Source organism: Ictidomys tridecemlineatus, chromosome 2, assembly GCF_052094955.1.
Source record: "Ictidomys tridecemlineatus isolate mIctTri1 chromosome 2, mIctTri1.hap1, whole genome shotgun sequence".
Lineage (NCBI taxonomy): Eukaryota > Metazoa > Chordata > Mammalia > Rodentia > Sciuridae > Ictidomys > Ictidomys tridecemlineatus.
Window position 1 is genome coordinate 113,038,803 of NC_135478.1, and position 22,910 is coordinate 113,061,712.

The 22,910-nt window shown below is 49.9% G+C and overlaps 1 protein-coding gene across 13 annotated transcripts in view; it reads right to left on the minus strand.

Annotated features, from left to right (window-relative positions):
• Positions 1-22,910, minus strand: part of Osbp2 (oxysterol binding protein 2) — a 181,096-nt gene that overhangs the window by 22,999 nt on the left and 135,187 nt on the right. For 7 of the 13 annotated variants that reach the window (XM_078039593.1, XM_078039591.1, XM_078039592.1 and 4 more), the window contains one exon: positions 9,215-9,471. In XM_078039593.1, coding sequence (XP_077895719.1) covers positions 9,215-9,471 — 257 coding nt within the window. Of the gene's footprint in view, positions 1-5,758; positions 5,859-9,214; positions 9,472-11,586; positions 11,666-22,910 lie in introns of those variants that run through there. The other 6 variants (XM_078039595.1, XM_078039594.1, XM_078039597.1 and 3 more) reach the window with 3 other exon arrangements.

Consider the following 22,910-nt stretch of genomic DNA (forward strand, 5'->3'; position numbering starts at 1 on the left):
TACCCCAGGAGGAGGACAAACTCTAATCGCTTTTGCTGTTCCTAATCCTAATCCTGCCAATGACCTCACTGCTCCTCAAAGATAAGCAGGCATGGGGGTCAGACGGCTAACATATGTGTGGCCTGGGAAAGCCTCTCAATTTCTTTGGACTACCAAGCCAGGACCCTCTCTGGTCAAACCAGATAGGGCTGCTTGGAAACAGTCTCCTCCACACTAATTTCCCTCCTAGATGGGGGCATGAGGAAGGTACCAGAGAACTGGTGGACATTGCGATGGGTAACCATTGGGTTCACATAGATATGATAAGATAGGCTTAATTCCTAGAGGGTCTAGGCTGTGAGGTTGGCTTTATCTCCAGCCACTAAGACACATAGCAGGTCCCAGTAATCCTGGGCATGGAGAGGGCAGGAAAAATGGGGTGTCTCCAACTGTGGCAGGGCCAGGACCTTCCAGGCATCTGATGTCTTATTATAACAGCAATTTGGGAAGGCATCTTTTTTCTGCCTGTTACACTATAGAGGTGCTGGGGCTGAGGCTGCCCACCCACATGCTGATCTTCATGTAGCCATCATTACCATGGACCCTCACCTTTCACAGTCCTGGGAAGGACATGGCAGGGAGACAGTTTCCAAGTCACCTCCGCTTGGCCAAAAATTCACACCAGGGCTCAACAGGTCTCGCCTCTCCTCCCACTGAGAAGTAGTGAGCTGGCATCATTTACATAAGAAACCCAAACTTAGTACAGCAGAAAGGAGCAGTGCTGAGACTCAGGCTGGTTCTCTCTGGTTCAGAGTCTGCCACACTGAAAATCCTTGGCCATTTTAGCTACCCAAGATTTTGAGTGGAATATCCTGGAATTCTGGGCTCAGCTTGGGGTTCCTCTGGCCAGCCAAGCTGCCATGTTCTGTATAACCATTATCCTGGCCCCATCAAGGCTGAGCTCTGAGGGCAGAGTTGGGTCAGCCACCTGCCTGTGTTGGCTCTTCACATGGCACTGAGCACAGCCTGACCATCAGCTGGGGCTGCAACCCTTCCCTAACACCAATGGGTTCTCCTTGATGTGACTCAGTCTTGGTGTTGGTGAGGCAGATTTCCATTTTAATTAAAACTTTAAAATAGCCCTTGCCATATCCAAAATAGTTCACCTCTTGTGCACAGGAACCAGCACCATCTGGCTGCCAGTTTGCCAAGTTATTCAAAGACAATTCTAAAATCTATTTTTACTCATCTCCCCAGGCCCCAAGTGAGCAAGCTGTCAGAAGCAAAACAGGGGTCATCTGGACAGAAACCTATCCCATGGGCAGGATCAGGGGCAGCTCCAGGCCTCTCCCCACTGCTTGGGTTGGCTCAAGGAGCCCCAAGTGGTCTCCTGGGCCATGATGAACCAAATGGGGCTTCAGAGAAGCCTTGGGGCACTCCCATAAGTAAGCTCTTTAGACATCAGCTTTATTTCTATGAAGTTTTGAGTGCCATAAGTTACTGACCTCTATCCACGTACCTGTCCTCACCAACTTCTGCCTTCCAGTTTTTCCACTGTCCCCTCTCAACGCCTGGCACTGTACTCTTATAACTTTCTCCAACTGGACTATCCTCTCAAGCCAAGTCCATCTGTGTCCTGGTTGTGCCAGGCACCCTTCTCCATGGGTTTTTGCATATCCTTGCTGTCAGGATTTCATAGGTTCCCCCATCCCCAAAGCCAGATCTTCGGCGGCTCTGTGCCATATTTCTTGTGAGATGCTAATTTCCTTGGCAAACTCAGGGACCCAGAGTGCAGGGTTGGTCTCTGCACCCCTGCTTTCTGTCCCTTTGGGCACCTCGATGGTCCTTGGTGTTTTATGGGGCTTGTCCTCTGGCTGGTTTTGCCCACTTGCTACTTACATAAAACCTATTCTGGAAAAGAATCCTCCTGCATCTTCTAGAACCCATGTTGGGGTGCTAAGGATTCAGTGAGCACGGGACCCTGTTCTTCTAGTGGTGCAGGCCCACACCTTGAAGGCTTCCCTGATGGCCTTGCTTTCCACCCATAGGCAGCTCTGCTAGCCCTGCCTTTAACTCAGAGCAGCATTGCCTGTTTCTTGCCAGTGCAGCTCTCCTCTCCCCAGCCTCTGAGTCTTCAATGGCCTGCGCTTGCCTTGCCGACAGCCCATTTTCCAAGCAGCGGGTCTTGCTGAAATGCCAGTCAGATCATTTCACCCATTCTGAGTAGAAGGCAGAGAACTTTGGTGATGGCACACAAGGCCTGTGCAACTGGCCTGGTGTCCCCTCTGACCTTCCCTCCCCTGACTCTGAGCCTTCATTCCATGTGCAGGCAGGTGGGCATCCTTGTGTCCCAAACACCTCTTACCTCCAGTCAGCGTTTTCCTACGACCTCCCATCCCATCCTGCCTCACTGGTTCTTTCTTCTGAAGGTCTTTCTGCTGATGATATTTTGTATCATCTACATGATTGCAGCTCCCCAATGAGGATGCAGGGCCCATGAGGGCAGGGGCTGTGTACCCAGTGTCTAGAAGAGAAACTGCCTGGGTGGCAGAAGGTTTCCTGTGTACCTCAGTATCCACCAATAGCTGCACAGCTTCCTCCCCACAGAATTGCTCATAGGTACCTGCAGGGCCGACCTGAATTATGGCTCCTAAGGGCCATGGCAGGTTGGGTTGTCAGAGGGGCCTCTTCAAGAGTCATCAATCACAAGGAGCCTCTCCAAGCTCAGATGGGGGGTGCAGTGTCAGGAGTAATCTGCCTTGCTTGGGTCCTACCTGTGGAGACCTGGAGGAGCTGATAATGCAAAGACAGAGTCCAGCTGTCAGCCCCACAAGGGGCTCAGTGCTGCAGGGATAGATAACCACTAGCACCTGCCACCTATTGCTCAGTGCCTTCTAGTGGGAACCATGACTGCCCTCTCTTGGCTGGAGCCGAGAGGAGGAGGAGGAAGAGCAGGTGTAAGTGGGTGGCATAAGAAGGTTCTGAGGGCTCTGTGGGTGAGAAAATGTGTCTGAGGGCAGTACTTCCCATCCAGGCATCTCCACCCAGACCTACAGACAGAACTTGTCCCCAGCCCCAGCCTGGGAAGGGAGTATCCACCTTGTCCTAGGGCAGACTGTCCTCCAGAAAGACCTCACAATACAATGGGGCTCTTCTGCTCTGGGCAAGAGAAATGAGGCCCAACTCAGCAAACTCCAGGTGTGCTGGGCCTGGGATACTGGTGGTATGTTCCAGTCCTTCCATAAAGATCCTCCCCTTGGCCAGCAGTGGAAATGACCCAGACACAGAGGCCACTAGCTCATGCAATAGCCAGCCTGCAAGCCCCAGACCAAATGACCATTCTAGGCCTTGTGGAGGCACCTGGATAATGCAGATAATGATGACAACAACAAAGCTATAATGACAAACTTCATATGGCTGTTGTGAGGCATAAAATCATAAGCAGAAGACTTGGGAGTCTCTTGTCACATCACCACCATTCCACAGACCTGTCCTTCAAACAAGGCATTTGCTTTATCACAAAGATAAATTTACAGGAAAAAAGAATAAGCCTGACCAGGCATGGTGGCACATGCCTGTAATCCCAGTGACTCAGGAAGCTGAAGTAGGAAGATCATAAGTTCTAGACAAGCCTGGGCAATTAAGTGAGACCCTGTCTCAAAAAGAATACACAAATAAAATTTTTAAGAAATACAAAGGCTGGGGATGTAGTTCATGGTAAAACATCCCTGGATTCAATTCACAGGACCAACCAACCAACAAACAACACCACCCTCCCCCTCAAAAAAAAAATAGCAACAATAGAAAAAGCTTGGAGAGTTCCTTTTTCTTTCTTTCTTCTTCTTCTTCTTCTTCTTCTTCTTTTTTTTTTTTTTTTTGGTCCCGGAGATTGAACTTGAGGCACTTGACCACTAAGCCACATCCCCAGCCCTATTTTGTATTTGATTTAGAGGCAGGGTCTCACTAAGTTGCTTAGCACCTCACTTTTGCTGAGGCTGGCTTTGAACTCACAATCTTTCTGCCTCAGCCTCCTGAGCTGCTGGGATTATAGGTGTGCGCCACCAAGCCTGGCTGAGAGTTTCTTTTCTCTACTTTACATAAAATAAAACCCAAAGCATGAGCTTGCTACGTGTACTAATGCAATCATTCTCCACCTTAAACCAAGAGATAGATCCAATGTTACACCATGAGGTGTGTGCCCTGGTTCACAGGTTTGGAACATGGGGAGTGCATCCCATACTAGGTGGACAGAGTACCTCGAACACTGAACATTGGGATTCAAGGTTCTTTCTAAAAACCCAAGTCATTTAACAGTGCTGTAAGATTTCTCTTAAATTGTAGGCTAATTTCCAATTACCAAAGACAGTAATTCAAGCAAGGATCTGCTGGACTGGCTTTTGTCAGTCCAAAAATCAATCAATCAAGCAAGCAAGCAAACAATTGCCCATGAGAAAATTCTGCCAGACACTAAGCAATTCATTCATTTGTTCCTGTGTTCTTTCATAATCCCTCCCTGACCCTTTCTCTCATTTGCTGAGGCTTCCATATTCTAAGCCCTGTGCCAAGCATGGAGGCTATGAGGCTATTGGAACTGCAAAGGGGACTGTGTCTATCCTTTTCTTGCGGGAGGACAAGTCAAGACACTGTGGTAGAAAGGCCCATGAGACACCACAGAGCTGCAGATGGGGGTAGTAGGTGATGTTGAGCTGGGGATGCAGGACTTCTTGCCCCCAGTCAAGAGGAGATATGAGTTTATTTCCCTATAGGCTGTAGCGGGACATCCTTAGTAGCTGTGACCCTGAGCCCACTTTTCTCCTTCCAGGCCTTGATCTAAGGCCACCACCTCTGCCCTCTGCAGGCCTAGCCATGGCTTGCCCTGGCTCTCAGGGTATAGAGGTGTACATGATTGGCATTTAAGGGTTACTTTCTCATGGGGCTGTAGTCCTAGCACTTTCCCAGGCCCCATCCATACTTGGCTTTCAAGTAACCAGGGAAGCTGCTGGCCCTAGGTCAACATTCCTTTTGAAGGATGCACCACTAAACATATATGGGATAGAACATTACTAGGACATCTGCTGGACTTGGAGCTCTGGGGGTGGGCAGCACCCTGTCTGTTCACTGCTGAGTCCCTTCCTGGCACAGGCTTGGGCAGGATTCAGTAAATAGTTTCTAAGATCTGGGTTAAATGCCCATCAGACAGACTTCTTCAACTGCATAAGCCGTACAGCACTTCACTACATAGTAAGAGGGATGGTACAGCAATGGCAAAGGCATGGAGAGGTGAAGCACTGCAGTGTCACTGTATCCCTAGTCTATAAACCTTCCCTCCTCAAACACACAGGGAAGAAGCCATACTGGATGAGAGGCGAGGATGCTGCCCTGCTCCTCAGAGGGCTGTGGAATGTGGCAGGGGCCTGCACAACTATCATGGAGCCTGGATACTCAGGGATTATCAGGAGGCCATGTCCCCCAGCTCCACTGGGAGCTTATGGCTGAAAGGCTTATGATATTGAAGCTCTTTCCCAAATTTAAAGGAGTTTTAAATTGTCCCCCCGCTGCCCTGACTTTTCTCCAGAGGCTGAATAATGGCAATCTTTGCCATCTTGGGGAAGAGTGAGGATAAAATACAGGCCCATCTGAATAGGAGGCTCCTGGCTGTGGGGCCTCTGCAGGATCACTTCTCTGTGGGGTACATCTGCATGGCTGGCCCTCACCCTCTGCTCCATCATGACCCAGACTCGGTCAGAACCTATAAGGTTGAAAACGTGGAGCCACTCACCAGGGCTGAAATACAGCATCCAGGAGCTGGGTCTTTCCTATCCAAGGGGCCAGTGGGAATAGAATCCCCAAATTCAGGTGTGGACTTCTGGGAAGCTTCCTTTCACAGCACAGTCAGGAGGTGGGGAGTGGGACCTCCACATCTGGCAGTGATATCTGGAGGGATTGGGAGATAGCAATTTGTACCTTCTGGGGATATCTGGGATGGCTTCCATCTCTGGGTCCCCAGTCTTCCAGGATGGGTCCTGGTGGGGACTCAGCCATGGTGATCAGAGGCCACATGGCAGCTCAAAGGTAAAAGATATATGAGGGACTCAGATCCCGAGATTGGGATCCCACCCTGGGCAGACATGAGGCCCTCACTTCCATATCCTGGTGTCAGAGTGCAACCACAGCAGGAGGGGGCCTCTGAAGCCCTCAGGGGCCAACACTCCTGCAGTGGGCCACACTAACTTGGGTTTGCATCCTGTTTTGGAAACACTGGGCATTTCAGATGACTTCTCTGAGACTCAGTTTTCACTCTAGCACTAAGAATACAAGTGGTACTGGTGAGGCTCTTGGAAGTAGCAAGAGATTGAAGCCTCAACAGGCTCCATGGGGAATTGGGGGTAGAAGATGTATGGTTGTCTTGGTTACAGAATCTGGTCCAACCCCTTTCTTGTAAAAGACATGGAAGCCAAGGCTGGCCAGGGGTGACCCATGTGGTGACCCTCAGGCACACTTGCCTACTGGTCCCTTGGCACACAGTAGGGGTTTGGACAATTGATGGAGCCATATAAAAGCTCTCTCAGAATTGGTCTGGTTTCTGCTAGGTGAGGGATGGCAGTCATGAAGGGACCCCAGGAGAAACTTGGGCCTCTGGTCCAGCGAGGGCTACAAGTACAGCCTATTGTGGCAGCCCTTACTCCTACCTTCTGCATGGGATTGAGAGGCCCTTGGGTCAGGCTCATACCAGCCAATCTACAGACCCCAGCCCAGGGTGCAGCTCCTGACCCTAAGGCCACAATTGTCTATCACACATTTCCCTGGAGCTGGTGCTGGAAAGAGGCCTCATAAGCAATCCCAGAGGGCTGTGCTTCCCATAAAACAATTCATTATGCACTTAGACTGTGAGCTGTTTTATGGCTTTGTAAACACAGATGAGCCTCTGATGCCTGATAAAAGAGGTGCTAGACTAGAACCAGCTGTGAGGCTCATTATCTTGGAGAAGCCAAACCTGCTTCTTCAAGGCCAAGTGGCCTCAGTCTTGGGTGGAAGGCAGTACCAGGGAAGCCAAGCCAGGGAAGCATCAGGTGGACACTGGCTTCCAGATGGACGGGAGAGCATGATTGCAGCATTGTGTCATTAAATGAACAACATCTGGGTGTGTCACTGATACAAGTACAGGGACCTGGGCCCACAAAATCTGTGAGCTGTAAGGAGGATGGTGACCCAAGAAGGTAGGTGGAAGAAAATGAAAGTAGAATGGGGCGACATGCAGGGTGGCCACACAGCCCAATCCAGCCGCTGCTGGATTCTTTATACACTAATATGGACTGCAGTCTGAGCACTGTGGGATCTGAGGACCTGGGGAAGGACAAAGGTACATATATCTGTGGGCTGAGATTCCCAGTGGTATGGGAGAAAGGCACTCCTTGCTCAGCCTCAGGCACCAGGTAGGGATTCCCAATGTTAATCACAGGCTCCAGGCTTGAGCATGTCTGGACATGTGTGGGTGGCAGGAGGCCCTTCTGCCCCACAATCATGCTGCCAACAGGCCTGGATCTCAAATGCTCAGGTATTAGGCTTGGCCTGCAGTGGGCTCCAGCCTCTATCTGCCCACCCTGCCTTTGGGTTTCCTGTTAGGCCTGGGGCATGGTACGAACTCCTAGCTCAGCTGGACACTGGTGTTGACCATTGTCTTCAGCCAGCCCATGGCCTTTCTGAGCCATGTTTCATGGACCTCTAGTACCCACTCTGTAGTGGCCTCCATTTCTGTACTCCTCCCCTGCCTGACTACCTTGTTCCCAGCATGCCACCCCATGGGACTTCTGGCCAGATGTGCCTGAATGTGCCTCTCCAGGAGGCTGTCCTTGGGAGAAGGTTGTTGTAGTCAGACCTGAGTCTTTTTTTTTCTTTTTTTTTTTACTGGGAATTTAACTCAAGGGTGCTTTACCACTGAGCCACATCCCCACCTCTTGGTATTTTCTTTTTAATTTTGAGACATGATCTCCCTAAGTCTCTAAGGTTGTATTCAAACTTGTGATCTCCCTGCCTCAGCCTCCCAAGTAGTTGGAATTACAGGTGTGTGCCACCATACCCAACAGACCCAAGTCTGGGTGGTAGAGGCCTGGTAGAGCTCCGTGTTAATGCAAGAATATTCAAAGGTGAAATGATTGGATTGTGAGAGCTGTAGCTTAATCAGTCCATCCAATTTTGAGTGAGCTAACTGGAAGGTAACTGTGGGCCGGTAGGGCATGGCTGGAGGAGGCAGATTACTGTGGCTGTGCCTTGGAAGAATTCATCTTGTGGCTTGGATCCCTTCCCCCTTCTCTCTTAGCTTCCTGGCTGCCATGAAAGGAGCAGTGCTCCTCCATATTGCCCTTTGGCCATGATGTGCTGCCTCACCTTGAGTCCAAAGCAATGGACTCAGCTGTCTCCTGACTGAGACCTCTAAAACGGTAAGCCCCAAATAAACTTTGCCTTTTCTAAGTTGTTCTTGTCAGGAATTTTGGTCACAGCAATACAAAATTCACTAACATACCTGGGTAACACTCACCAGGCAGAAAGAGGAAGGACCCAGAAGCACAGTCAAATATTAATTCCTGTAACCACAGACTGACCCTCCAAGCTCCCAGAACCCAGGGAGGGTAACCAACAGCCATAGCTGTACCTCTTAGTTTATAGACTATGGTTACTTGGTTTGTCTATCAGGTTGGCATGACTCCCTGGTAGGCTTAGCTCCAAAGTTCTTTTAGCTAACAGAACCTCCCCACCCACCACACATACCTGTCTCCTTTCCCCATGCTTATGTGGATCCTGATCCCACTATGTCTGTGGGTTGTACCCAAGGCAAGAGCAGGAGCAGCTATGATGGTCGGCATGGCAGCCACATCCCTATTATGTTTGGCCACTAGTCAGCTTCTCAACTTGGGGCCCTGACCTTCCTCACACATGCCCAAAATACCTGTAAGCCTCAAACAGATTCCACAGTCAACTGTGGTTTCCACCAGACAATTAAAAAGAATGTCCTCACCCAGCAATGACTGAGTAAAGGAGATGACAGAGAACAACAATGACTGGAGAGTATGGGAGGTGCTGGCTTCTGAAAATGACTTAGAGCCCTAGGAAACAGAGCCTTGGTCTGTTAAGCACCTCTGGTCACACAATTAGAGGCCACAGTGTTGCTAACAGGGAGCCTCTTGCTTTTGAGGGTCCCCTCACTTATGTCCAGATGGTGGTGGGGGTGGGAACTCACGTTGATCATAGCATTTGAAGTGATGCGGAAGAGGGTGGCCCGCTCATTCACGACCTTCAGCTTCTCACCGCTCTCAGATGGAATTCTGAGATTATCTAGTTCATTCAAGGAGCGCTGTAGTGCGGCACCATGCTTGGCAATGAGGTCATTGCACGTGCTGAGGTCATCTAACTTCAGGGAGAGGTTCTTAAGGGTGTGTTGTAACTCACTCTTATCTGCTGGGGAGGCAGTCTCTTCGTCGTCGTCTCCAGAGTCATCTGTGAAGGGAAACAGAATTGCTGTGGTTGTCACCAATCAACATGGCCCAAGAACCAAGGAAGGCAAAGTAGGAAGCAACCCATTCAAAATCATTGTTTCCCTAGATGATGCCCAAAGCTGCTCCTGGCCAGGGTGAAGGACCTCCTCAACCCTGGCCCAGCCAGTCCAGGCCTACCTGAGTCAATGGAAGAGCTTAGACTTGGTTTTGGAGAGGGTAGTCTGCAGGTGCCTGCATGCAGGGCACCAGCTCCCTTAAGTTGTGGCCTGTGGCCAAGGCTGGGTGGAGAGGTAGAGATTGTTCAGTGGGCACAGATATCCTCAGAACAAAGCCAAAACTCCTTTCCTGACCTTGCAGGCCCATCCAGGCTGACTGATACCTTCTTTCCCAAACTTGCTTTCTCTGCTCCAGACCTACCTATTCCTCAGTCACACCCAACTGCCTCCTGCTCCCTGCAAATGCTTGAGCTTGTTTGGGACTTTCACCCTATGTCTCTACCACCAGGAGCCTTATACCTCCTCTACTTCTTTGGGGTCTCACCCCATTCATCCCTTTGAGACATAATCCAATACTGTACCCCTCTTCAAAGTCACACCCAGTTCAGGCTACAATAGAAAATACCTGCTCCCTGTCTCCTCACACATCTGCCCTGGCCCATCTTCCTGCTGATCTGCACCCAGCTCTCCTGAAGAAGATGGCCACTTGCTTATGGAATGACGTCCGTGTGCAGACACTGGCTAAAAGTAGGGACTGAAGCATCTTCAGGCACACACAAAGCAACTAGTGCTCTCAGAGGTAAAGTCATGCCCAGGCCATCTCACTAGTTCCCTCTTCACACTGGAGCTTACACCTTCTCCACCCCTTGTTGGGGCCTCCATGCAAGGGGCCAGGCAGCCCTCTGTCTCCACTCCCACCCTCCCTCTCACCTTTCAGGGCAGCTGCTCAGGAACCATCATTGCTCCTCTTCCTACTAGCCAGGAGCTGATGGGCCATGGGGGCCTCTGAGGGCAGCTGCCTGGGGCCCTGCTGCTGCCTAAATGCTTGGGACAGGATAACCAAGAGGCTGACAGCAGCCTATGAGTCCCAGAGCTGTATCTGCTGAGAAGTTTTTGAAATCTCTTGTTTCAGAAATTATCAGCAAGGCTATTTTTTTTTCAGAAGGAAGAAATCTGTAACCTAAGATATAAAATTAAATAAAATTTTAAAAAATAAATGCATATTTTGAGAGAACAGATTTCTGCTCATGGCAGGGAAGGTGCGCGTGGGTGGACAAGGCTAAGTTGCTGTTCCAAGTGCACTGTGAGCCCATGGCAGAACCAAGCTAGCCAGCTCCATGGGCCCCAAGCAAGGGAGAGTGTCTAATGCACATCTTCCCCTGCTGGCCACAGAGAACTTGGGCCAGCATCCAGGCAGGGGGCAGGAAGCCTCCCTACCAACCAGCCCAATCTCAACCTCAGAGTGGCCCAGCATTGGGAAACCACATGTGCTGGGCCACCCACTTTATCCAAAGACATTCTGAAGCTCACAATGGAGATCAGTAGATGGCGGCTCTTCCCTCCCCACAGGCAATAAAATACAGGTTCCAAGTGGCCAAGCTACAGACTTAGGACTCAGCTGCTAAGGGTAAGAGCAGTGAACTGAATCCAGGACTGTCTGCCAGTATGGCTTCCTCTCTGACCTCAGAAATGCTCCACCAACTGAGGTGTACTCAATCTTTCTGAGTGCCAGGCCTTAAGGAGGGTGCTGCCTCAGGTAATGCATGTGGTGACCCAGCAAGGTAGGCCTCGGGCAGAAAGGTGCATAGAAATTGCCAAGGCTATGAGGTGAGGGGACTCTGGCATCAGAGCCTGGGGTCCTGTGACCTCCCATCACTGAGATATATTGCCACCTTCCCAGCCTAACAACCAGAATGACCAGCCAACAACCAAGTAGAACAGCCATTGACTCTATGCCAGAAGAGCCACATAGGATCAGGTCTGGCTGTAGGTCAGCCTGAATGTGACTTCTGTTTCTTCGAACGAGAGGAGGACAGATGCAAGTATTTAACGGAGCATCGTCCCCTGTGGCAGATCAGGAGGCTCCATACTTCTATTTAACTTGTTGTTAAATGGTATACCTTTGGAAACAGCTCTCAACGTCCAAGTTCAGGTTCCCAGAGACACGATAACATGCTTGTTCTGCTGTCATGTAGCTGGCTGTGTTGGAGGCAGGACAGGAAGAACCAGGGTCAGTGATTACTGACCAGCATAGTCCATTTACAGAGATGGGCAGGAAGAGTCCTTCCCAGAGGGGCAGCGAGATCAGGAAATTGAGGAAGGGTGGAATGAGGGGGAGAGTGAAAGAACAAATGATTAGGGGCCTGTTGGTTCTTGGCAGCTGACTAGCATGTCACACACAGGAGAGCAGGATCTGTGGATAAAGCAGGTGGGAGGGATAGGGCACAGAGATAAAGCAGGCTGGAGAGGGAGATGGTGAAGGGTCTCTGGCACAAACCCAGAGGTCTGGTCCCTTATCCCTCGGCAAAAGAGAGTGTGTGACATAAGCAGCAGTCTGTGGGAAAGATGAGATGGGTGGCAGGTGGCATAGTGGACAGACTAGAGGGACAGAGAGGCCAAAGATATGTAGGGCCAAGGCCAGGGTGGCCACATGAGGTCAGGGGCTGGAGAAAACAGAAGGACTGGACTTGGGTAGAAAGGACCCTGAAACCAGCCATACACATGGACAGTAGCACCCACCCAGCTCCAAGGCCATGACTAGTACAGGCCATACTCCTATACAATTCCTGCATACCTGCCATCCCTGGAGTGGGGGTGGTGGCACCTACGCCCCACATTCCAACAGCAAGACTAAGGTTGTTCAAATGCACAATGGTGTGACCCATGTCAGCCTGGGCAGACTCAGAACTAAAACAATTGTTCTCTAGGATGGTGACCTCTGGCCACACTGAGTCCAGAAGTTTCAGGTCCAGGTAAGGGAACCTCACAAAGAGGAAACCCACATTGGAAAGATAAATAAAATAATTATCTCTTGGTATCTTTAGTGGACTGCTTCCAGAACCCCAGAGGATACCAAAATCCAAGAATGCTCAAGTTCCTTATTCAAAATGGCATGGTATTTGAGTACAACCTAAACGGATCCTCCTTATACTTTAAATCATGTCTAGATACTTATTATTTCCAAATAGTTTTTAATCTGTGTTTGGTTGAATCCTCAGATTTGGGACCAATGAATAGGGAGAGCTGACGGTGTTAGGGGCACAAATAAAATCTATTTAATGTGACAGTCCTCAGATTAGGAAAAAGACTGGCATTGTTAGTTTATGCTTTCTGAAGGACAATCTCACAAACAGCCAACAAGAGTCATGAAAATAACTTTGTGGCTCCCATCCCCCACTTCTTCCCTTATGAGGATCTCTACTGGGAGGGAATTTATTCCAGAGCAAAGAAAACACTTGGATGTATGAGTTATTTAAGGCTGCAGTTCTCAAGCTTATGGCCTCAGGGTTCTCAAGCTTTCATGACCCCTAGACCCTCTCTGTTCCCACATTCCACTGAGAAAAATACTCAGGGAAATGGAGTACCCTGGAGAGACAACAAGTATCTGATTATTACAAAGAAAACTAAGAGCATCAACACAGACAATGCTAAACTACCCACTAACATAAAATTCAACAGAAATTTTGCAAGTGTACTAATACAAGAAGAGGAGCAAGATAGCAAAGAGATCTAGGGCCATGTCAAAGTCACCCCCATGGGGCTGGGTTCACAAAGCAGCCCTCCCAGCCACTCTGGAAAGTCCCCAAACCTGCTCAAAAGCAGGCCATGTCATGCTGCCCTGTGGAGGTATAAAAATGAGGAAGTAGGAAGGGGATGCTTGAAGGCCCCGGTTCTCAGCTCGCATTCTGCTCTGCTGCTTTCATGCGTCTATCTCCCTTTTAAGTATCTGTTTCTCAGGTGCATAGCAAGGGCTCCAACCCCCATCTCACCAGTCTGAGAAGGATCTATGGGCTGGGTGGTCTGCATAAGTTGGAACTATCACCACCAATGGCATCCTGAATGTACTGCCTCTCCACTAACCTTCCAGAGAATGCCAGTCCTTTTAAGAAACAATGGAAGCAGGAGGTCTATTTGGACACTTCTGAGAAGAAAAAGGTTTCATCACCCCGGATGCAGTGCAGGATGGGGCATGGCCCCAAATGCATGTGGGAATGAACCAGCAGATCCCTGGCAGGTGGCACCTCTAGAAAAGATCCCATGAACTAAGCCAAGGATGGGGAGCTGGGAAAGTCGCATTTTCCTGAAGGACTGCTGCTGGGAGGGAGACTGGCTGGGTGGTGAGATGGCCCCAGGCCCACAGTCACAGGTACCATCAGTCGGCCCTACCTATCTCAGAGCTACTATGGAGAGCATCAGAAAAATGTCCCCTATACTTTCCAGAGCCTGAGCTGTCCAGTTCTCCAAGGAATGGATGTAGGAGTGAAGAGAAGGCCACTGACTCTGGAGCCCCAGGCTAGGTATAAAGCCCAGGCAACCCCACCCCTACTGTGGTGTCCTCATCAGACTGCCAAGAGCCTGATCATTTCCTGGCCAGCCAGGAGACCTGGTCCCTCCTCAACCCTCTAGCCCTCAGGTGGGCTCAGCCCAGGCAGCAGTCACAGCCCTTCTTGCTGATGCACACAAATCCCCAGATAGGGAGGACAGGATTCAGAGCTGCTTCTATTATATTCCCCCATTGGAATTAAGATGGCTCAGGTCACTTACAATCCTCCTAGGGAGGAAGGTTTTCTGGCTTTGGAGTTACCTACTTCTCTGGGCTTCACCTGCAGTATCTGTAACATAGAAATCATTTTGTTCCCTGCTGTCTGTCTCTGTTCAGAACTGTGGAGTTTGCAGGGAGACAGGCACTGACCCTTGGATAAGGGACAACTATCCAACAGTGAGGAGGATTAGCAGGACAAGGGTGATGGAGTTGAGCTGGGTCCTGTGCAGCACATGGGCCCAGACTGGCTGGCACAGTGCCGAGCCCCTATTACCTTCTCTATTACTCATTTCTCCCATTTTCACCATAGTCACTGCTAGCCAAATCAAGGGTAGAGTCTGGTAGTAAGTGTCCCAGCTGAATCCTGAGCTGTCAGTGACATTCACTCCTGAAATGATCATGCCAAACCCAAAAGGGCAGCGTAGCCCCTGAACTCCCTCCAGATCATGGACAAACTAGGCCAGGCCTCTTTCATTCAGGACACCTTTGTTTTCAAAGGGAAAACTGATACCCAGAAGACAGAAAGGAGCTTGGCTAAGGTCAGGTGTTGGAGCCGTGGTACCAGCCCCTGCTGAGCCCCTTCTCTGACCCAGAAAGCTCTTTCCAAGTGTCTATGACACATTTGTTGATGGCTCAGAGACTGGGTCCCTGGGAAGGTGATCCTGATGTCCTGCTGGTTCCCCTGGAAGGGGAGTAAAAGAAGGTCAGCAAAAGTCACTGCTCCTTGTGTCTGCTCTCTGTCACCCCAGGGGGTGGGCTGCTGGCCTCTGATCACATGCTGTGTACTAACAGCAGGCTCATGGGGAGTGCTGTGGGGGCAGAGCTCGGGTCTGCAACCACAAAGAGAGCTGTATAGAGATGCTATGTCTTACCTTCCCACCCTGCAGGGACCTCCTGGGAGTGGGCTGGGGACTGGAGGAAGAAGGCAGGGAGAGACTGTCTTTGCTGGGCAGCAGCTGGGAAGAAGGGGCCAGTCAGAGAAGCATGAAGTACATCTGTCACTCACCCTTTGTTCGGAAAGATCTTTTCCAGTCTATCAGGCCTGTTCTCAATGCTTATACCCTCTGGTTGGTCTGAGGCATGCCTCTCTCACTTTCTAGGGTGCATAGTATTTTCTTCTAGTCCTGTGGTGTCCCTTCACCACCTGCTTCCTGTCCACTTCTGCTGAATGTGCTGCAGGCAGTCATTGTGCCTCATTCATTTGGGCTACTGACTTGCTTTGCATGTGCCTGGTACTTCTGAGAAGTGCTGGGTAAACTGTACCCAGACCCAACCTGGGTCCCAGAAACTCCAGAAGCAAGCTTTGGAAGAGGCAGCTTCCCACAGGTCAGCACTGAAGCAGTTGGGCAAGATGACAGAACCTCACAATAGGTAGCAATGACAATCACAGTGACTGCAGTAGCATCGAGGTTTACACAAGGTGCCAGAATTTTTTAAAGCACTGGACAAAAACTATCTCCTAGAGAGTATCCTCATTTTATAAGGGAGAGAGCTGGGAAACTGAGGTTTGGAGTGGGATGGTCCTACAGCATACAAGTGGGAGACCTGGGGTCCTAGCCCATGTGGCCCTGCTTTAGGACCACAGCTCCCTACCACATCTCTCCTAGCCATTTCATCCAGTTCTTGTGTCTCACTGCAGACCACACTGGCAGAATCTCAAGCTGCAAACTGGGACAGGCATATTAGGCATATCTGAAGCTACAGTGACTTCAGGTCAGGGCCTGTCCACTTGCTTCCCTGAATAGCAATTCCCTTCTCTATTGGCCCGTCATCTCATTCTCCATCCCAGACCATTAACTTGGCCAGGAAGAGGCTAGAGCTAGAATATTTGCATTGGGGGCTGTGCACCCTATCACCCATGTCCTCACTCTGGCAGAAAGGCTGAAGCTCAGCATAGAGGGCATCTGGGTTGAGATTGCCGGGCAACCCAATAACAGTAGATCATATCCACCTACTGCTGTCCAAGATCTTGGGTCTATAAAGCCATTGCTCACAGAGGAGTATGGTGACTCAGGGAATCAAAACTGAGAGTTGATGGAGGGAGGACTTGAGAGTTGGAGGGAGCAAGATGAAGAGCAAGATCAGGGGCTTCTACCACCTCTTCCTCCTGCTCTGGAAAGGGCCAATTATTCCCAGCAGGGTTACCAGTGTGATCTTTCTGACCTCCTGTATGGATTTCTCCAGACCTTCCATGGCCTGCTGCCTGTGTGCTGCTGGTCCTGGCATACTTCTAATGTTCATGGCAAACACTCAGAAAAGTGATTAACCAGGATCCCAGTGAGCTTCTCTGACTCCTTCAAAGAACATGACTTCTGAAATAAGGATATCCAAGCAGGAAAGGTAGGAAAGACCTTGCTCTTTCCCAGAGACAACTCAGGGTCAGTGAGGGTCTTTGTCTTTCCATTCAAGCAACTTCCCATTGCTGGTGGGAACTTGGGCCTGAGTCTCCATGTACTTTTCTCTGCCAGTGGTGATCCTGGGCATCCTGGCTAAAGCAACAAGGCACACAGCACACAGACTGTGGAGCAAAGAAAGAATAATGGACCTCAGCCTTCGAGTCAGGCACAGAGCTGGGAAATGAGGCTTAGGCCCACTCTTGGATGGTGGGACCGTGTGCTGTAAATGACCAAGAGAGACATGTTCCTACCCATTCACAGACATGACTGACATTGCCATCCCCAGGGAAGCACTGATTCCTGAAATACCCATCAACTTTAACCAGCTACACAGAAAAATGAATTCATAAATCCATAAAACTCAGGTTACCAATGAATTATAAGGCAACGGACGCGACTTCTCTGATGATTTCGGTGGGGCTATCAGTGTGCGGCAGTGACCTTCCATCCATGAGAAACTTCCTTTATGATTTTTCAACCCTCTAGAGTATGTATAGGACTGGCTGTGACCAAATTCACAACCTTCCTGGAACTTCAGAATGTGACCTTATTTGGAGGGGCTGATACAAATGCAATTAGTTAAGGTGAAGTCATACTGGAATACTATGGCCCCTTAATCCAATGTGACTGCTGTCCTTATAAGAAGAGAACATGTAAGGATACAGAGAGAGATTGAAATGATATGTCCACAAGCCAAGGAATGCTAAGATTTCTGCCAACACCAGAATCTAAGAGAAAGGCATGAGACATCTTGATTTTAGGCCCATTGCCTCCAGAACTACAAGAGAATAAATTCCTGTTGTTTTAAGACACCAGTTTGTGGTAGTTTACTACATTATGGTAGTTAGGAAGTTAACACAATGGCTTAAAACAACACTTTTATCATCTTATACTTCTGGAAGTCAGAGGTCTTAAAATCAAAGTGGTGGCAGGACTGCACCCCTTCTGAAAGTTCCGAAAGAGAAAGTTCACCCTTTCTAGCTTATGGAGGCTGCCCTTATTCCTTAGCTGAAGGCCCCTTCCTCCTTCTTCAAAGCCAGCAGAGCAGAATCTTCTAATCTCTCTACCTCTCCTGCCTTTTATAGGGACCTGGATAATTCCTCACATTTCAAGATCCATAACTTAACCATATCTGCAAAGTCCCTTTTGCCATATAAGGTAATATAGCAATAGTTTCTGGGAATTGGGACATGAACATCTTTGGGGGCCATTTTATTTGGCCAGCACTTGGAGTTGCTGGGGCTGAGCTAAATACCTGTCACATTCTTACTCTATGGCTAGTAATTAAGGTTTGACTCACTGTCCTGGGGAGCCGTGTCTGCATGCTCTAGTTGACCACTGAGACTCCTTTTTGGGCAAAAGACCTCACAAGTCCCTCTGGACTTCCTGGAAAGCCTGGTGTATATACACCATTCTGTTCAGGCCCTATGCAGGGGAGGTGGTATCCTGGGCAGAGCCTGGTGGTCCTACATGGCCTGGGTTAAGTGTGCCTGTCCCTACGCTGAAGATATTAATTTACCTCCTCTAGGGAGGATGTTAAGTACCCAACCTATGGCTACTGTAGCACCGGGATGTGATATAAGCCAGAGCCTGCATCTCTGGCCCACTGAGCCCTCTGTTGCCTTGCAAAGGCACACTCACGTTTGCATAGAACTGCCTCTTACTTCAAATCAGAGGTCAGAACCAGAGGGAGGCCCTGCTTATTGTGGCCCCTGCTCAGTACTCAGGTCTCTTCTTAGCCCCTTTAATGACCTGGTCTAGCTGAGGAACCCCCTGGCCATCTTTCCTCAGGAGGCGCCTAGGAAGGATGAGTTGCCATGGTAACAGGGGAGCCAGGTGGGCTATTTTTAGAAACAGAGCTTTTTTCATTTTGGAAGAAAATGGATCAAATTTCTCAGTGGTGATGCCCTGTTGTGGGCAGTTCTTTGAAACCAAGAAACCAAAAAGCTGTGCAGACTGGTCTGGGGGAGGGGCACAGGGAAGTGACATGCAGAAGCTCTGTGGCCACCCTGTTTTGTACTGCTTCTTGTTTGTTTCACTGTGGGAAGCCTGGCTTTGTCCTCACCTGTCCACAAATTCCTTGGGGTCAAAGCACATGACAACCAGTTGGGACCCTCCGACACATACACAGTGGTTGGATATGCGAGCAGCCTTGAGGGAACGGGCCTCAGTTCATGGCTCCCACTGCATCCACACCCAGCAATGGATGGGAGAAGTCTTGGGGGAATGCTGCCAAGATGGGCTATGACAGAGGCACAGGACTACTCGTCCACCTCAGGGTGTCAATAAGGCAGGGATCCCCACTTCCCCCCATGCCTGGAAATCCTTAGCACAGTGTTCACAGCAGTCCCAGGCCCTTTCTCCTCCTTAGCTCCTCAGCCAAGCCTGATGCCATATGTGGAACATTGGCTCAGTGCATACTCGAGCACTTTCTCACTTCTGCACTGCCATAGTGTACCCCATTGCTGAGATTTCTTTCCTTCTCTTCAAAGGCCCAGTATGAGTCACTTCAACTGAGTTAGCACCCTGAGCCCTCAGGTTCCTTCCCATGGACTCCCAGCACTGGCCCCCTGCAACAGTCTCTGGCCAACTGGAATAATATTTGTGGCTTCCAAATATTTAAAAAGAATGTGGTAGCTTCTTTGAGAACAAAGTTCATCACTTGCTCATCTCTGCATCCCCAGAATCTGGGCAGGGTCCTTGTGGGAAAAGGAAGTCACTACCCCCGCACTACCATGATAGGGTTCCTGAGTCAGTGTAGCATGAGGGCCACTGAACCCAGAGCTGAGATCAGTCACCAGCAGGATCAACCCTCACCAACAGTGCTTCCCTGGATAGATGGGATGGGTACTGTTGTCCCTCTGCAGAACTGAATCTAAACATGCAAGACAGGGAAGGGGCATGTCCTTGTCCCTGAGCCCTGGCAGCTTTCCAGTCCATGGTCTTGTTCTCTGAGCAGCCACTTGTCTCCAGGGCTCCCATCCTAGGGCTCCAGCCCCCTGCGGCAGAGTTCATTCCATCCAGAGTGCTGTGGATTTTGAGCAGGGCATGCATCCTGTTTTTCCCAGTCTGGCTGTGCAAAGAGACACCCCACCAAGGGCCTCTGCAGAGAAGCAAACACAGTGGGTGTCAGTTTCAAGGGAGAAAATGCGAGGGCGCGGCATCCTTGGCAGAAAATAGCCAATTCCAATCTGCATCTTTAGTGCTCCAACATTCAATTACAGCAGCTTTGGTGACTTTAATTTAGATTTTGGGAGCTTTGTCAAGCTGCTCAGGCTTGATCATAGAATCCAATCAGCCAGATGCTGATAACGGAGACAGAAACGTGCCTTGAGGTGGGAGTCTGAGAGGATGTCAAGTGACTTCACTGTATTGACAATGAAGTTGCCCAGTGGCTGTTTCCCTGTGCTTCCATATGCTGTACAATTCCATGCGTTACACATTTTTCCATTAAGTATCACCCTTAGAGGCAAGGGTAGTGCAGAGATTTAAGGAGTGCACCCAAGGCTAGCCACACCCAGCCTCTCTGACAACTTGTCCAGAAGAGGGGTGCAGGATAGGCACCCTTACACCTATTACCAAGTCTGAGGTAGGGCCTGAGTTTTCTAAGTGGCAGAGCTGGGATTGGTGTGTGATTGTTACGCAGCCTGGTAGCTCCTGCCACTCCTATTGGCCCTGAAGGCCCCTGCTGGTGTCCTCCAAACTGGCCAAGAGTGGGTGGGTAGGCAGGGAGGCGAATCCTGCTTGGGGTTAATACTGGCCTTTAGGTCTCCAGCCCTCAAGGAGGTCCCATTTCACCCCAAGTTATAGCTGCCAATAATTTTCCCAACTTAGACAGTGAGAGGGAGCCTGAGAGGTCCTCTAGGAACTTTCAAGAGAATGAGGATCCTGAGACCAGTGACAGGACAGGGATGGGCTTAGACAGAGCTGGGGGTAGGAGATGACTTCAAGCTGGGGCTGGAACCTTGAAAGAGCTGGGATGTGGTGACAAGTGGCACAGGACGGGTATGCTGCTTCAAGGACAGGAAGGAAGCGACAGCCTAGGACAGAGGTGAGACAGGTGAGCAGTAGTGAGAGAAGAAAGCAGGGAGCCAGCAGAGCATGAGGCCTCACATGTGACAGGGAGCCACCTAGGGCTACAGGGAATGGGCAGACCCTCTGAGGCACTGCCCACTCCTCCTGACTGGGGAACCTGGAAGAATAACAGGTCTGGGGCTGGGGATGTGGCTCAAGCAGTGGCGCGCTCGCCTGGCATGCGTGCGGCCCGGGTTCGATCCTCAGCACCACATACAAACAAAGATGTTGTATCTGCCAAAAACTAAAAAATAAATATTGAAAAAATTCTCTCTCTTAAAAAAAAAAAAGAATAACAGGTCTGCTTTCCAAAGAGGGGGCCCATGGGAACACTAGCCCTATATATGAGGTTCTGAAAAAAAAAAAAAAGTGTGTGTGTGTGTGTGTGTGTGTGTGTGTGTGTTGGTGAAAGCACGAAAAATATAATCAAAACACCCTTTAGGAAAATGGATGAATGATGCCACTCCTTTCAAGGAGGCAAGGGACAGAGGCTCTGAGCTACTCAACCCTGAGGACACTAGAAGGTCTATGGGATCTAATCTGATGGAAAATCAGATAATGATAAATAATGAACTGAACAGCCCTTGTAGGTAGATGGAAAATACCAGTCAGGGCTCCACTGTGGTCTCAATTAATCCTTGGGCACTCTTTGTGGGCCATCCCTCTTCTCTCCCACTGGAGACAGATACAGGGTCAGATGAGGGCATTGTGGGAAACTGGTGAGGCCACACCCATCCTCTCTGACAACTTCTCCAGAAGAAGGGGTGCAGGATAGGCACCCTCACACCTATTACCAAGTCTGAGGTAGGGCCCAACAGCTGGAGCTCCTGGGCCTGCATAGTAGTCACTTTGTGTCCATTTCACTAAGCAGCAGGGGTAGAAACTTCATTTGATAAACAGGAAACTGAAAGATGGCATCAAGCTAAATCTCTTTTATCTTTTCAAGGAAAAATGCTTCCTGGAACCCCTGGGCTAGATGGAGACCAGGAGTGCAAATCTTGGAGGACAAAGACACTTGCCTCCTTCCTGTGGCTCTCTCACTGGAGGGAGCCAGGGCACATGTGTCAAAGCCATGAGCAAATTAAAGGGTGAAAATTGTGGGCATACAAGTGAAAGACAGGCTGCCCATGAAGCAAGGGTACCTTCCTCCTCAGCAGAAGGCCATGACCTGGAACTGCACTCTGTCCTTGGTTGTCCTCAGGATGATGGATGGCCCCGAGCAGCTGGGCCCACCTCCAGGAAAGTAAACATAGGCGCAGAGAGGGAGCATAAAAATAGAGGCATGTGCTCCATTTATGGCATCTGCTGGGACGCTGAAGACAATCCACCACCCACAGCCTCTCTGTCCAGCAGAGATTTCAGCCCACCTACAGCTTCACCTCAACAGGGTTCCCATGGGGTCTCCCTGAAGAAACAGAGGGGCTCAACCTGGTCACAGCACTGTGGGAAGCTGAACCTTTCCAGTCCATCTAGACTCTATCACCCTCTCACATCCAGGTTTGAGCCTCTCTGCAAGATAGAAGTCAGCTCAGGCCAGGACTTTGGCAGGGTTGTCCCCAGCCCATCCTAAGGCAAATGCAGCAGGGACAGATTCCGGGCCAGCCATGCCTGGGAAGCTGGCCATGATGCTGTAGCCCAATTTCTTGGTGTGGACTGAGTCATCCTATGTAACAGGCAAGGAGTAGGTGAAACCTGAAGTGCTTGGGTTCCTGCCCCTTCCTCTGACCCAATGAGAAGGATATTCAAACCACTGAGTTGAGACCAGGAACCTACCTGTGTCCTAGCACAGTGGACACCTCCTAGAGGCACTAGCCTCCCAGGTTGGTTGGTTTCTAGACAATAGTGAGCCTCTTCCAGGGCCTGCCTCAGTCTGCACCAGCCTCTATGGTTGGCCTCTAATCCCCAACCAGTCCTCCCTGTTCCCCACCTGATCTGTGATCTAATCAGAAACTCCTGCCTGCAGGCTCAGTCTCTTAGTCCAGAGGACTTCCTTGTGACTTGGGGGTGGGGAAGGCATCTATATTTTTAAACAATTTCTGCAGGAGACTTCATGCTGGCCAGGACAAGAACCATTGGGTTAGATACTATTTAAGATCCTGCTGGCTTTGACACTTGTAATACCAGTTTCCAGCCAAATGTTGCTGCATACTTGTCCCCCGTGGCTCCAAGTACCCTGACCCCAACTGTTCAGATGAAGAAATCCAAGGCCAAG